The sequence below is a fragment of the Papio anubis genome, chromosome 11 (genome assembly GCF_008728515.1).
Source record: "Papio anubis isolate 15944 chromosome 11, Panubis1.0, whole genome shotgun sequence".
NCBI classification, from domain to species: domain Eukaryota; kingdom Metazoa; phylum Chordata; class Mammalia; order Primates; family Cercopithecidae; genus Papio; species Papio anubis.
In genome coordinates this window covers 19,277,561-19,292,265 of record NC_044986.1, presented here as the reverse complement: position 1 = coordinate 19,292,265, position 14,705 = coordinate 19,277,561, and the positions used below count along the sequence as shown (strand labels likewise).

General features: G+C 38.3%; 1 protein-coding gene and 1 pseudogene across 4 annotated transcripts in view; one reads left to right on the top strand and one right to left on the bottom strand.

The window, feature by feature from the left end:
- The first annotated feature begins 4,667 nt into the window (after positions 1-4,667).
- LOC116269384 lies at positions 4,668-6,561 on the top strand (annotated as a pseudogene).
- Positions 6,562-9,637: 3,076 nt separating this feature from the next.
- Positions 9,638-14,705, bottom strand: part of CCDC186 (coiled-coil domain containing 186) — a 54,584-nt gene continuing 49,516 nt past the window's right edge. For all 4 annotated transcript variants that reach the window (XM_003904276.4, XM_003904275.4, XM_009215389.4 and 1 more), the window contains one exon: positions 9,638-14,036. In XM_003904276.4, the coding sequence (XP_003904325.1) occupies positions 13,953-14,036 (84 nt within the window). In that variant the 3' untranslated portion in view covers positions 9,638-13,952. The remainder of the gene's footprint in view (positions 14,037-14,705) is intronic.

Below are 14,705 nucleotides of genomic sequence, written 5' to 3'. Positions count from 1 at the left end.
TCCCTGTAAAGCCAGGAAAAGGCTCGCCTGGTGTAACCTCAGGCAAAACACTTCCTCCTACCAGCTTTTTTCCTCATCTTACAATAAGGGGTTGGACCACATCAGTGGTTGTCAAATACCAGGCTACTGTGAGGTGAAGAAAACAAATACAATATTTTGTAGAGTTGAAGTCATTCAATTTGAAAGTTGACTCTTTCTACCTTTATTTTCAGTGTTAAAACATCCTGTCGTTTATGAAATAGTGATAGTAAAGGGAAAAAAAAATTTTTCATCCATACTTAGCAAAATAAAAGCAAGCTCAGAATTTTGTTTTCAGTTTTCCTATCCTGAAAGTCTGGTCACTCTGGAACTGGATGTTCTCTCTCGAAGGGCTCTCTCATTTCTGACGCTGGTCTAGAGGACCTGTTGGTCTTTGCTTCTTGTCATCCAACTCAAAAGCAGGCAGAAGAAACTCTAGAAAAGGTGATCGCTTCAGAGCATGTGTAGTAAATTTGGGTGTGTCACAGAATATCAGCAGGGCTCTGCACAATGATGACTGTCAAATACATGAAGGGTTTCATATTTTTAAGATATCTTATTTAAACTCTACGGCAACCACAAAAACATTTTAAAAAGAGGCATAATTCATAAAGCCATAATGAAAATATAATCAAATTTTATAAAATACTCAACACAAAAGCAAGCAGAAAATCTGGACAAAGATGGAACACTTATTTCGCATATGTCTTATTTTTTTTTTTTGAGACGGAGTCTCGCTCTATCACCCAGGGTGGAGTGCAGTGGCACTATCTGGATTCACTGCAACCTCTGCCTCCCAGGTTCAAGCGATTCACCTGCTTCAGCCTCCCCAGTAGCTGCGATTACAGGTGCGCACCACCACACCCAGCTAATTTTTAATATTTTTGGTAGAGATGGGGTTTCACCATGTTGGCCAGGCTGGGCTTGAACTCCTGACCTGAAGTGGTCTGCCCAACTCGGTCTCCCAAAGCGCTGGGATTACAGGTGTGAGCTACAGCGCCCGGCCAATTTTTTTTTTTTTTTTATTTTTTTGAGAAGGAGTCTCACTTTGCTGCCCAGGCTGGAGTGCAGTGGTGCCATCTCGACTCACTGCAACCTCTATCTCCCAGGTTTCAGCGATTCTCATGCTTCAGTCCCCCGAGTAGCTGGGATTACAGGCTCCTGCCATCACACCTGGCTAATTTTTATATTTTCAGTAGAGACGGGGTTTCACCATGTTGGCCAAGCTAGTCTTGTACTCCTGACCTCAGGTGATCCACCTGCCTTGGCCTCCCAAAGTGCTGAGATTACAGGCAGGATTCACCGCCCCGGCCTAGCAGGTGTTTCTTGCTTAGCATAATGGCTGAGTCCAAGTGGCAGCAATGAGTCTACGTTCTATCAAAACATACATCATTTGAGTTAGGAGCAGTGCTTAAGATATATATATTGCTTTGGAAGCACCACAGAACCTCAGCAAAGTATTGAGGGGGAAGCTTTATTACATTTAAGAGAATGAGAGCGAACCATGTGGCGGGGTGACAGGTATGGAGACGCTACTGCTTGTCTGGCTGCTCATCTTCATCAGCACCATCTCTGTGTCCCACACAAAGGGTGGCTGGAAATGTAACATCTAGACCCCCCTCCAAGGGAGGTTCAGATGCAATTCATGCAAACACCTCCCTTTTGTTGGAATTAGTAAACATCCCAATCCTTACAGTGCTTTTTCTCTTTTCTTCCCCATTCCTACAAAAAGGTAACCACCCCCCACACTATGTATACAATAGAAGCAGGCCCTCAGGACAGAAGCTGTGTCTGAGAATGTCAGACAATGATGAATTAAAAAGCTCCAGCCATCTGAACACTTCCCCTGCTGACTTTGTGGTTGTGCACAAGAGGAAGGGGCTGGGTTGAGAATGAGTAGAACACACACACAGCATTCCTCCATTCTTCCATCGTACTTGTTCTCCAAATGCAGTGGCCACACCTACCAATCCACTTGTAGAAATGGGATTAGGCTCCAGGTGTCTCTTGGTACCTGTTGAAAAGTCAAACCAAGGTCTGAAACTGGAATTGGATTATAGATCTCAGGCGATGCTGCTCAGAAGGCCGTGGCTCTCTTTCAGCAACACACATCACCTTCTCCCACCTCTTCCCAAACCCAGTCTCTTCCAAAGAATTCAGAAAATTGAACATTAGGATCTTTCTAGACAATAAATGTATATATACACACACTATCTCCACACTCGCCCCCTTTCACCTTCCTAGAGGGCCAGGCATATAGCCCTCTAAAAATCAGGATATGATTCCTAGAATAATAATTTTTAAAGTTAACTATAGCAAAAGTAATACATACTCACTCAAAAACTTCCAACAACAGAAAAATATAAATTCAAATAGAAAGTCCACCACTCCATAACGTGATTTTCAGGAGAAACTACTGTGGAGTCTGGTATGTATCCAGTCAGAACTTTTTCTTTGCAAATACACATGAATGCATATTTAAAGGTATTTTTTCGCTTGGTTGTAAAGTTTATGTTATTAAAGCAACAACTTCTACAGTACACATATATGGGCATCCTTCAACCTTTTTAATAATCACATTTTTTTAACAGAAATTAGGCCTCTGGTTTTGAAGATTTAACTTAATAATATGTCCATGTCGCAGAGCTTTGCAGTTTTCAAAGTTCTTTCCCACGCATTGTCCTGTTTACTCCACAGAATGGCTCTGCCAGGTGGGCTTTCTCATCCCCATTTTACAGATGAGAAAACTGAAGCTCAATGAGGTTTTCACTCGTTTGTAAACGGTTTCACAAAAAGTGGCAAGGTAAGGTCTTCCCAGTCCAAGTCCAGGGCCCCTTACGGTCCTCTGTTGCCTCCTCTAGTTGCCCTTGAAGGAGATGGTCAGGAAAGGGAGTCTCTGTTACAGTCATTCACAAGGCAGTGCACGGGAAGGTATGTGTATAGGTAATTTAAAACTTAAGGAACACCTGTCTGGCACGATCGTTCACGCCTGTAATTCCAGCACGTTGGGAGGCCGAGGGAGGCTGATTGCTTGAGCCCAGGAGTTCGAGACCAGCCTGGGCAACATGGAGAAACTCTATCTCCACAAAAAATACAAAAAAATTTAGCCGGGCTTAGTGACATATGCCTATAATCCCAGCTACTGGGAGCCTGAGACAGGAGAATCACCTGAGTCTGGTAAGTTGAACCTGCAGTGAGCCCTGACCATGCCACTGTTCTCCAGCCTGGGTGACAGAGTGAGACCCTGTCTCAAAAAAAAAAAAAAAAAAAAGCTTAAGGAACACCTATTCGCTGTCCAGACTGTCAAGAAAATTACAATGTGATTTATTACCTATGATTCCCCCTCCATACACCTTTACAGTTTAAGAGGAAATAAAATGATTGTTTTTATTTCCCTTCTTTGACTGTGGTTAGAGGAAAAGCTAAGTCAAAAGACAATCAAAAGATGAAAATAGAGGCACCAAGTCTCCAACGAAGAGTTTGCCAGATCACACGCTCTTATGCATGTGCATGTTCTTTAAACTAATTATTGGTACTTTCGTTAAAAGCGTTATTAAGCATAGAACAGGAATCTAAATATGACCTTACCCCACTTCCCAAGGTGTTAGAACTTTTGACTTTTGGGAAGCAGCAGAGAATAGCAAAAGCATCCCTAAACTGAGTTCAAATTCCAGCTCCACAAATACCTAGCAGTAAGCTCTGGGGTAAATTACTTTGAGCCTCAGTTTCCTACCTCATAGGGTTGTCTGAGCCTCAATCAAAGCAGTTAATTAGTATTTGTTCTCTGTCGCTCCACTAATATGTTTCCTTTAAATGTGTGTTATCATTTCGAAGGGAAAACATTCTTAAAATACGAAAGCAGTAGAGTATGCTGCATTTGATTTCTGACCAGAATAGCTGCTAAATACTAGTCTGCTTTCTAAGTAACTATAGCATTAAGTAAACTTGGAAAACGCATAACAGCACCTCAGGGGATAAACAAACTGTGTCCATGTATGATGATGGAGCTACTTTTCTTACACTGAGAACAGGTATCCAGAATCACTCCAGGGCTTTGTAACTTCGTGGTGGGATGGATCATGTAGACAGCGGCACCAGGAAGTGGGAACTACGCCCGCCAGATCTCACCTGTATTCGAACTTGGTCCTTACCCCACTCCACCCTTGCAAAAAGCTAGTAAGGTCCCTGCTTTTCATTTCCACAGACTGCAATACTCCATGCTGCATATTTATCTGTTAATGAGCATCTGAAAACAGGTTAACCTGGAAAAACGCTTTGGTATACTATGAATAACTGTTTCTTAAGATGAACTGGCTCTTTTAAAAAAGTTCATAAAAGTCAACTTTAAATCACATAATACGTAATTCCACAAAAACCCTGTACCCTCTTCCCCATCCCTCTAACACACATACACACAAGGTTACCATAGCTAGGACTTTATATCTTTCCAGAACCCTCTCCTTACAAAATACATACACAGATGTCAAGCTGGTACATCTCTAGGTTGATTTCTAAAGGTACAAAGTGACATCAGGAATCACCATGGATTCACATGGAACATCCTCCAAAACACGATACATTAGCCTAAAGGCTGCTGGTCCTACTTCATGCGGCACTCCCGTTATCCAATGTGTAAGCTTATCTGTAACATGGAGCCCTCCCATCACCTCAATTGCAATTTGACAAATGTGACAAGGACTCTTGCTGAACTTGCTACCTTCTACCTTTCATCTCTCACTCACCTGACTGACCTGGTCAATAAAAGCCCACCCCAACAGGATAATGGAGGAAATGTAGACACAGCCAAAACAGCTCTGGACGGTGAGAAGTGTTCTGGTTGTTTAGGACGGGGTGTTTGTTCTGTGGGTCGAGTGGGCACAGACAAATGGAAAACATTCTCTCCTGCTCTGTATCAAGTTGTTGCTGAAATGGGAACTGTACTATACTTATGGGTCGAGTATCATCTTTAAAAATCATCAGCAACATCTTGGGCTTTGACATACAAGTTACTAGTATTAACCACTTACACTTCAGAGCACCTTTGTGAGATCGGATCATCCAATATCTTGGAAGGCCCCTGGTACTTCTGCTTCAACTGTTTTTTGAAAGTTGATGCCTCAGAGCTTAGAAAGCATTTAATCATATCAAAGAAAAACAGTGAAAAGTGTTTTTAGGCAAGCACATTCATCCTTTTTTACTCATAAACTGGGACAAGTTCTTAAGATAGTATCCACTATTTAAAATATGATTTCTATGAGAAAGAGTTCGGAATTCCAATTAGAGACACCAGAAACACCCTTTGCAGCCTGCTTGTCCCAGCAGACTCTCTGCACAATCCCCTCCACCCTGACCTCAAATTAACACAAAGCAAAACACAAAGTCTAGGAACAAGCTAGTTCAGAGTCCAGAGAAGTACACCCCTTTGGTATGGACACCTAGGGACCTGGTTTCTGGGGAAGAGATGGCATCCATAGGAGCTCTAGCGGGAGCAGAACCAAGACACAAAGTGTTTCTCCCAGAGGTGGCCAGCCCCACAGCTCCAGACCTAGAGCAAGGGCAGCAAGCTGGGGGACCTAGGGAGGGGTGTCTTGCCGAGTCAGAACTCACCAAGGGGCCAGACCAAGAACCATTAGGTGGTGTGGCAGGTTTAACTGATATTTCTTGGGACAAGCAAAGTGGGAAGATGCTGAAAACACTCCCCCCACACCCTTGGGGCTTTAGTGGCTAAAAACAAAAAAACTACACTTAGTTAAATGGACAATGTGGAAAGCTACTCTAGTATTTAATGTATTTCCTGAGTTACTGTAACTAGAAGTTACCTGTGGACAAGCTTGGTTATTTCAGTGGATCTTAAACTTTCAACAGAACTTTTGTACTGGGTTAGGTGGTAGAGATTCTTCTCTTGAATATAATAGCCTATCTGTTTTTATGGAGTGCAATTAGGGGCAGGTAGTCTGTCAAAAAGCCTGGCTGTTGGAAAAAGGCTGGAAATTCCTCAGAAATAAAATATTTCTTAAATATCTGCTTCCCTTCACCTTGAGATTTTTTTTTTAAGTAAGAATCAGGTCTCTTAAATGTAAGTTAGGGAGCAACAGCGGCGGAAGGTGGCAGCTACCATAGGCTTGGGAGTAAAAAGGTCCCTCGCAGTTTCCGATTGCTGGAAGAACTTGCAGGCGGCCAGAAAAGAGCAGATGGCACAGTTAACTGGGGTCTAGAAGATGACAAAGACATGTCACTTACAGGACGGACAGGAATGATGACCAGGCCGCCAAGAATAATTTATGAAAACCAGACATCCAGTCTTAAAATAGAATGTGGACCTAGATACCCAGAAGCACCCCCTTTGCAAGATTTGTAATGAAAATTAATATGGAGTTAATAGTTCCAGTGAAGTGGTGGGCCCAAGATCCATTATCAGTGCTAGCAAAATGGCAGAATTCTTAAAGCATCGAAGTTGTCCTGCAAGAGCTTTAGCGCCCAACAATATCTAAAGAAAATATGAAACTCCCTCAGCCTCCTGAAGGACAATGTTACAGCAATTAATTAAAAAGAAAAACCATGGGCCCTTCCCTTCCCCAGAATTCACTTTAAGGAGTCTTCATTTTCCACAGTAGTAAATTTTCTAGATATGTCTTGTAGACCTTAAAGGACTGGAAAGGAAACTCCCATTCAAAGGAAATTTATCTTAAGATACTAAATGATACTAATTTTTTGTCCGTTTGAAATAAGTTGTGCTATAAGAAGTTATCCTGTCAAGTGTAACCACTGTCCACAGGGTTGAAACTCTGGGATCAAGGTAAGTATATTTAAATTGACTCCCATTGTAACTGGTGGGGCACATCTAACTGTGAAAAGACACACCACACAATCACCTTTTTCTGTTGATTACATGGCCTGGGCTCTCTGCCTTCTCTCCTTACCCCTCCCCCTAAGTCCTACCCTCCCTGCAACAGCCCTCTACCCTGGGGGTCTTGTTACCCTCTTGTCCTAAATCTTCCTTTCTCTTGCAAACAAATACAGTCTACTGAAAGCAGACTATTATGTTGAAAAGGTTTCTTTACGAATTTTACATTTACTCTACAGATCTTAGTTTCAGGGGATTCTTTCCAATAGTTAACTCATTAAGTTTCCTGGCATAATTTAAGTGTACCACAACTGTTAGAGCAATGGGAACCAATGCCTCCCTCTGAGATTGGCCTTCAATGAGGAATTTAGGGCTTTCTCCATATCTTCTCTTCCCCAGCTTTGAGGGGTGCTTTTTCTCCCCTTCTCCTCAAGTTCCTTTTGCACCATCACCACCCAACACTTTCCATGACATCCTTGCTTTGGCCAGAAGCGATTAGGTAAGGTTGGAAAGTTTCCCTGACCTCCCTCACTATTCACTCTCCGCCAGGCTACAAAATGAATATTGGGTCCTCAGTCCTGCCACTCTCTGCGGTCATCATCAGCTGATGCGTTGTTTTTAGCTCAGGTTTTGATAAAGTGAATTGTCTCCAGCGTTACTCAGACCTGTCAGCTCTCAAAGTCCTTGGTGGTTAAACTTGGAGAAAGGGCACATGAAGACACTCATAAGCACACATAATCCCTCTGTATTTTTTTTTTCCTGTAATTGATTTTGCTTTTAGAAATTGAAGAAGTTTTGAACAGGGCTGTCATTTGGTCATCCTTCCAATTCATTGGAATCTAGTTTGAAATATGACAATTGGAACAAAACTTTGAATCCAGTGCATATTTTGGTTTTGGCATCGCAGTTGCGTCTGAAGATCCTCGGAAGGGATTGAGACCTTGGTGTGCATGGCAGACCCCTGAAATTGGCGGGCTTGACCTCCTAGCAAATTGCTTCGTTTTTCCACTTCTGTTCAGGACCACTAAACACTGAAATGTGGATGCATACAGAAATAAATGCAGTTCATTATGTACTAAAGTTTTGTTTTTTAACTTGGTATTTGTGTAAATCCACCTTTTGAAGCAACAACTATCACGTCTGAAAAGCAACTGATGTTTCCATTAACGTTTTTCTGGGGAAAAGTTAGTTCTAAGGATTTAACATCCTGTAACTGAAGTTTAACATAACAGTATCCCATAAGCAGTCTTTTTTATTGTCAGATTATTGCCAAATTTTAATTTTTAAAAGTGTGCATTTTCTTCAAAAGTGTAAGTTAGAAATTAATAATTAATAATCTACTTGGCAGAAACATCAAGTCTGGTCACACTATTCTCAGACAGTCATTAAAACTTATTAAAACTCAGCATTAGCATCGGTTAATCACAGAGGAATGCTTCTGAGTTGCTGCTCCTGAAGAGCAGGTACTCATTCTGCATTCATTAACTTAAGCTATTTTTATTAAGAAAAAACAGATTTGGATATAAGTTCATCAGAATGGCCTTCCCATCTCATGACTGCAGGTCATACTGACCACGTGAATGGTACTTTGATATAGTTAACCGAATATAAAGGAGCCACTAAAAGCCTCTGCTCATAATTATCACCTCCAGTTCAAGTCACTACTCTCCTGCTACGTGGACCTAAATCAAGAACCACAAGCTAATATCTTTCCTTGATTTACCCTCTTGCCCTGTATCTTCCTTTCTCTTGCAAACAAATCCACAGGCTACTGAAAGCAGACTGTTAAGTATGTTAGAAAACTTACTTTATTAATTTTACACTTACTCTACAGATCTTGATTTCAGGAGATTCTTTCCAATAGAGAACTCAATAAGTTATATGGCATAATTTAAGCACACCAGAACTGTTAGAGCAATGGAAACCAATGCCTTGTTATGTGAAATATTTCATCCCACACATATTCACTTGATTGAATTAATGCCTTTTTCGTGTCTTCTTATTGAACATACTTAGTTCTTTATTACTGAAGCTAGACTTCATGGCAAGTGAGTTCTATTTCACAGAAAATCTGAACACATCACTGGCTTACCAAATAAGAAATTTTCACATTACCTATGGGCCCAGAGCCTTCTGTAAAAGGCTCATGTGGTCTGGCTCTGTGTCCCTACTCAAATCTCATATTGAATTGTAATCCCCATAATTCCAAAGTGTTGAGGGAGAGACATGGTGGGAGGTGACTGAATCATGGGGACGGTTTCCCCCATGCTGTTCTCGTGGTAGTTAAGTTCTCACAAGATCTGATGGTTTTATAAGTGTTCGCAAGTTCTTCCTCCTTTTTCTCTCTCTTGCCTGCCACCATGTAAGACATGCCTGTTTCCTCTTCCACCATGATTGCAAGTTTCCTGAGGCCTCCCCAGCAATGCAGAACTGTGAATCAATTAAACCTCTTTCCTTTATAATTACCCAGTCTGGGGCAGTTCTTTACAGCAGTGTGAAAACCAATGAATACAAAGGCTAAGTTTTGCTATCAATAATTTAAACAAAAATTCAAAATACAACTTAGCATTCAACTTAAATCTGCTTACTATTGCTCACTGACTTCCAATCATATTGATAGAATAAAGACAACTATAGAAAGCAAAAATTCCCAGTCTAGTTAAAAAAAAGAAAATTGAAGCTATTTGAATAAGCCTTGCCAACAGTCTGAAGAATCAGTCTGTTTAGCAAATGGTGTATATAAACAAATAATTAAAGATGCCATTAAACTACAAGTTGGTAAACAGGCATTACCTATTTAATAAGTACAATATATACATAGAATCCTCTTGAAAAGCTTCACTTTATACAGAAACATATTTACAACAAACAGTGTAATCAAATTAAAGATTATCTGTACAATACACACACACGCATATATATATGTCTTCTGGAAGACAAGTTTCATCACTGCAGTCAAAATGGATAGCCATTTGCATTTTAAAAAAGAATTCCATTCCAGAAGAAAAATACATCTCTAATATACAATTATATTTTTCATTTATTTTCCTAAAAATTCTCCATGTTTAGATTACCTTTTCAATTTTTCTTTGATCATCCTTGAAAAATTTCAGGTTTCTAGTGCCACCAACTGGTGTTAATTAAAAATCAACAATCTTGGTGTCCAAAAAAAATTACTTTTAAAAAAAAGGTTATCAAAAAATAGGCTACTGGAATTACCATTCATAAAGCATAAATGACAACATGATTTATAAAAATATTTTCACCAGGGTAGCATATCTAATAACATTTACATTATCAAGGATTCTATTTTTTTCTTTTACTGATAAATCTTGGTTTAAATTTGCATATAACAATTTTTAGAAAATAATATATTGCAAAAGAAAGTTTGGAAACATGCGTGACATGATTAATCTTTATGAGCACCAAATAGGCATTAATAATTTAATGGTAAAAAATCTAATGCCATTTTCTGGTCTTTGGATTTTTTTAAATTTTTCTTAAATAATAAACATTAAACTGTGACAAAAGTTAGGAAACATGCAGAACCACCAGGAAAACAGTAATTTACTCTCAGCGTACCTTTGCAAGGATTTTCCAAAGCCTCATGTAAGAGTGATTTCTGGGCCACTTGCACAAGTAGATAAACCCTCTTCTCAGGCTAGTTATAAAGGGCTGAGATGAGCCACAGAAGTCCAAGACCTGCTCTGATTGTCTCCCAGTTCTCCCAGCTATTTTCTTTCCTTTTTTTTTTTTTTTTTTTTTTTTTTTGAGACAGGGTCTCACTCTGTCACCCAGGCTGGAGTACAGTGGCAATCATAGCTCACTGCAAGCTTCAACCTCCCAGGCTCAGATGATCCTCCCAACTCAGCCTCCTGGGTAGCTAGGACCACAGGCATGTGCCACTGCATCCGGCTAATTTTTTCTATCTTTTGTACACATGGGGTTTTGCCATGTTGCCCAGGCTGGTCTCAAACTCCTGGGCTCAAGCAATCCTCCCACCTCGGCCTCCCAAAGTGCTGGGATTACAGGGGTGAGCCACCACACCTGGCCCCAGCTATTTTGATTAGACCATAAACTCCATGAGGATGGAAATGCCCTGGTCTGCTCACTAGTATAAATACAATACCCTGTATGGTGCCAGTACAATAATATAGGTTTTCAATAAATGCATTTATTAAATAAATAAATAACATGTTGGTAGCCTGATAAAATTTAATTTCAAGCTAAATCGCTTTAAATGGGTATGAAGATAGAAAGTAAAAACAAAAAAAACACCATCAAAGTTCAAATTTATTCTTCTGCCCAAATCTACCATTTTCAGTCCTTAAAACTAAACAGGCTAAAGTCTGAAGTGGTATGGGAAAATGGAGTCACGGAAAATATTCACTTCAAAATTAAAACCTATTTAAGTGTATACATATACATACACAGAAAAAATCACTTCCAGCTCAAATAAACCAAAATATTGCTAAATAACCAAAACAGCCTTGATATGTACAACCAATAATGAACATATAAAACCAACCTCCCTCCAGGTTTCAGATTTATCCAGATCATTTTCCTTTTCCAGATACCCCATTCTTCTCGCCATGTATTTAGAGGGCAGAAGGCCCTCTAAATCCTTACATCAGGAGCTGTCTGTGAATTAGAGATAGGTATCTCTGACACATGTAGATTACTTTGCTCAGTCCTGATCCATATACAAAAGCACACAGTAGACACTGAAGAACAAAAGAAAACTAAAGCATTTTCTTTAAAGAATTTCCATAGTTTCTAAAATTTGTAAGGCAAAAAAGGTAATAGAGTCAAAATATTGTTTATAATAGTTTTCTTCTAAAATTTTCTCACTAAACTTCTCCAAGTAGATGGTAGCACAAATATTAATACTGGAGTGTGCATTTTTGTCTAAAATGTATATACATTTTAAAGTGTATAGGCATAGGATACTATGGATCTGATCACTATTTGGTCTCCATTATACATTTTGTGCCTTGGAGGAAAAAATCCAAATACTGTAGTTTATGAACCTGTATCATAAGAAACTAGAAAAATTTAGTTATGCTGCCTACACAAAGTAGTCTTTAGGAGTGTTTAGTGTGTCTAGAAACAAATGGTAAAATAATTCAGATTTGATTGCACTTTCCCTCTCATTTTGATAAATTATTAATGGTAAAAAGAACAAGACACATTATGTTAAGACTAACAGTTTTTATAACTATTCTAAAAATAAAACATCTTTGAACATATATTTTCATTTTGAAGTGAAAAGATATTTGTTCTGGGATAACATCTAACTCAATATATAGAAAAAAAAGACATTCATTAAATAATCTAATCCTTAGTAAATTATCTTTTTAAACAATGTTGATTAAAAAATGTTAAAACACATTAAAAGGATATTGCCACCATGAGCCCAACTTTTAGAGCCCATACAATTCTTTACAGGCTTTTAATCCATCATCCCAAAACTTAATTCGCTTAATGGGAGAAAAAGGGATGCAAAAAATCCAAACCAAACAAGGCTTGCTGCAGTATCTGCACAAGAGCCAAGGTATCTTATTATAGTAATGATCTGAAGATAATGAAATATGAAAAATCACTCAGAAATTGTAAGTGAGAAATAATAAGGGGTGAGAAAAAATTCAATGACATAGAAATATTGATACTATGGCAACACTTAAGTGTATATCTTAAATAAATATTGTAAAAAATCCAACAAGATAGAAAAATTTGGCTCAAAAATTAAGTTCCTTTGGTTACTTATTTTAGGTATGTGTGAGGTTTTTTGTTTTGTTTTAAGAGACAGGGTCTTGCTCTGTTGCCCACGTTGGAATGCAGTGGCACCATCATGGCTCACCTGCAGCCTTGACCTCCTGTGCTCAAGTGATTCTACCACTTCAGCCTCCCGAGTAGCTGGAACTAAAGGCATGCACCACCATGCCTGGATAATCTTTTAAAATTTCTTTGTAGAGATGGGGGTCTCGCTATGTTGCCAAGGCAGGTCTTAAACTCCTGGCCTCAGGTGATCCTCCTGCCTTGGCCTCCCAAAGTGCTGGGATTACAGGTGTGAGTTACTGCACCTGGACTATTTTATGTTTTAAATAAATACACTGAAACATCACATGTGGGGGAACTGTATGATCACTCCACTACAGTACATAATTAATATATCAATGTTGAAGAATGGTGCTCAAATGAAATAGTTTATAGTGCCATATGCTGGTTTCTTTTGGAAGGTGGTTCTTCATAAATATTTATCTTTACACAATGTCAGTAAAACTAAAGTATTTCAGTTTCAAAGAACCATTCATCTCTCTGTTCTCATGATAGGATCCATTTCACAATTTAAAATATAAGTAAACTCCACAGAAATTTTATAAATTAATATGTAATTTAAAATCATATTTTAAGTAACTAAAAACTTTAAAAATTCAACCATTAACTCAAACAATCAGAATCTGAAAAACTGTACCTAAAACCGATAAGAAAACCTGACAGAGGCAAATAATGACTGATCATTGCTGGTTACCAACGCTAGCTTTCCTATTAAGTTCAGCTTTCATTAAAACTGAAATTAGAAGATTTAAGTATTCATACACATCCCTAAAACTCACCCAATATGCTGGAGTATAAAAATAAAAAATTTTATCATTTTTTAAAGCTGTCTTGATGTTGGAGAAATAGTGTATTACTGAATGTTTACCACCTGTCTTTTCATACATAATTTTTAAAAGGTGAGTCATTTTTGACATTATGTATTTTAAAGGGAAGAAATATGAACAAAGGGCTTGATAAAAGCCCTTGTAATGTTCAACATTTCTTAAGAATATAAGCAAATTAAGTTGTTTAGATTCAATGACAGGCTGTTATATTACACCATACAAAAACAAACTTCATCAAAGCTTTCAGTCTTACAGTATATATAGCAATGCATTCATATTGTAAAAGGATATTTTTTGTGTACAGATGAAGCAAAACAATATTTTTACTGGCTGAAACAAAAAGTGGAAGAAAGTTTCCAATGATAGTGGTCAGTGGCACCTACTCCTGTGTGGCTTTTGTCTGTTTACTGAGCAGAAGGCTTGTATTAGGTTTTCTTTGTCTTCTGTTCTAGTTCATGCTGGTGTTTAATAAGACGTTCTATTTCTGTTCCAAGTGTTTGTAGATTTTCCTTTAATAATTGGGGTGAGGGGAAAGGGAAGAGAAAAACAAAAGTATAATAAATAAAACAATTCAGTTTGAACTATTTTTTGCCTAAATTTTGAAAATGAAAGAGTGGTTAGCCCTAAATGCTATGTCAGATAAACTAGCAACCCAGCTGTTTTCAGTAAAGTACTCCTGTCCATTTCAAAGTAATACTCAAACTTTCTACTGAAGCTACAGCAATTTTTTAATGCATAAAATAATTTCTTACTATTACTGATTTTAAAATTATTTTTAAACTCAGTACTAATTTTCAAGGCCCACCCACAGCAAAAATAAAATAGTTGGGTCAAATATTAACTGTAAAAAAGAAAATAAAGCTGAAAAATAAATCAGAAATGCCATAATCTTAAAAAATTGTTTCAGTAATTAAAACTAATTATATGTCAAAGCCATCCAATATAAATTTAATGACATCTTAGTGTCTATCAAATAGCAAAATTAATTTTTGCTATTTTTCATCTTTCCTAATATAAAGAACTATACTTTTTAAAAAGAGAAAATCACAAAACTTCATCTTCGGGTAAAATGACTGTCTTGCATTACAGAAACAGCCCAGTTAATTGCTAGATCAGACTGTGAAACAGGCATCATTTTGCCATGTTTACTGGTTGGCATATGAATGAGAAATACAAAT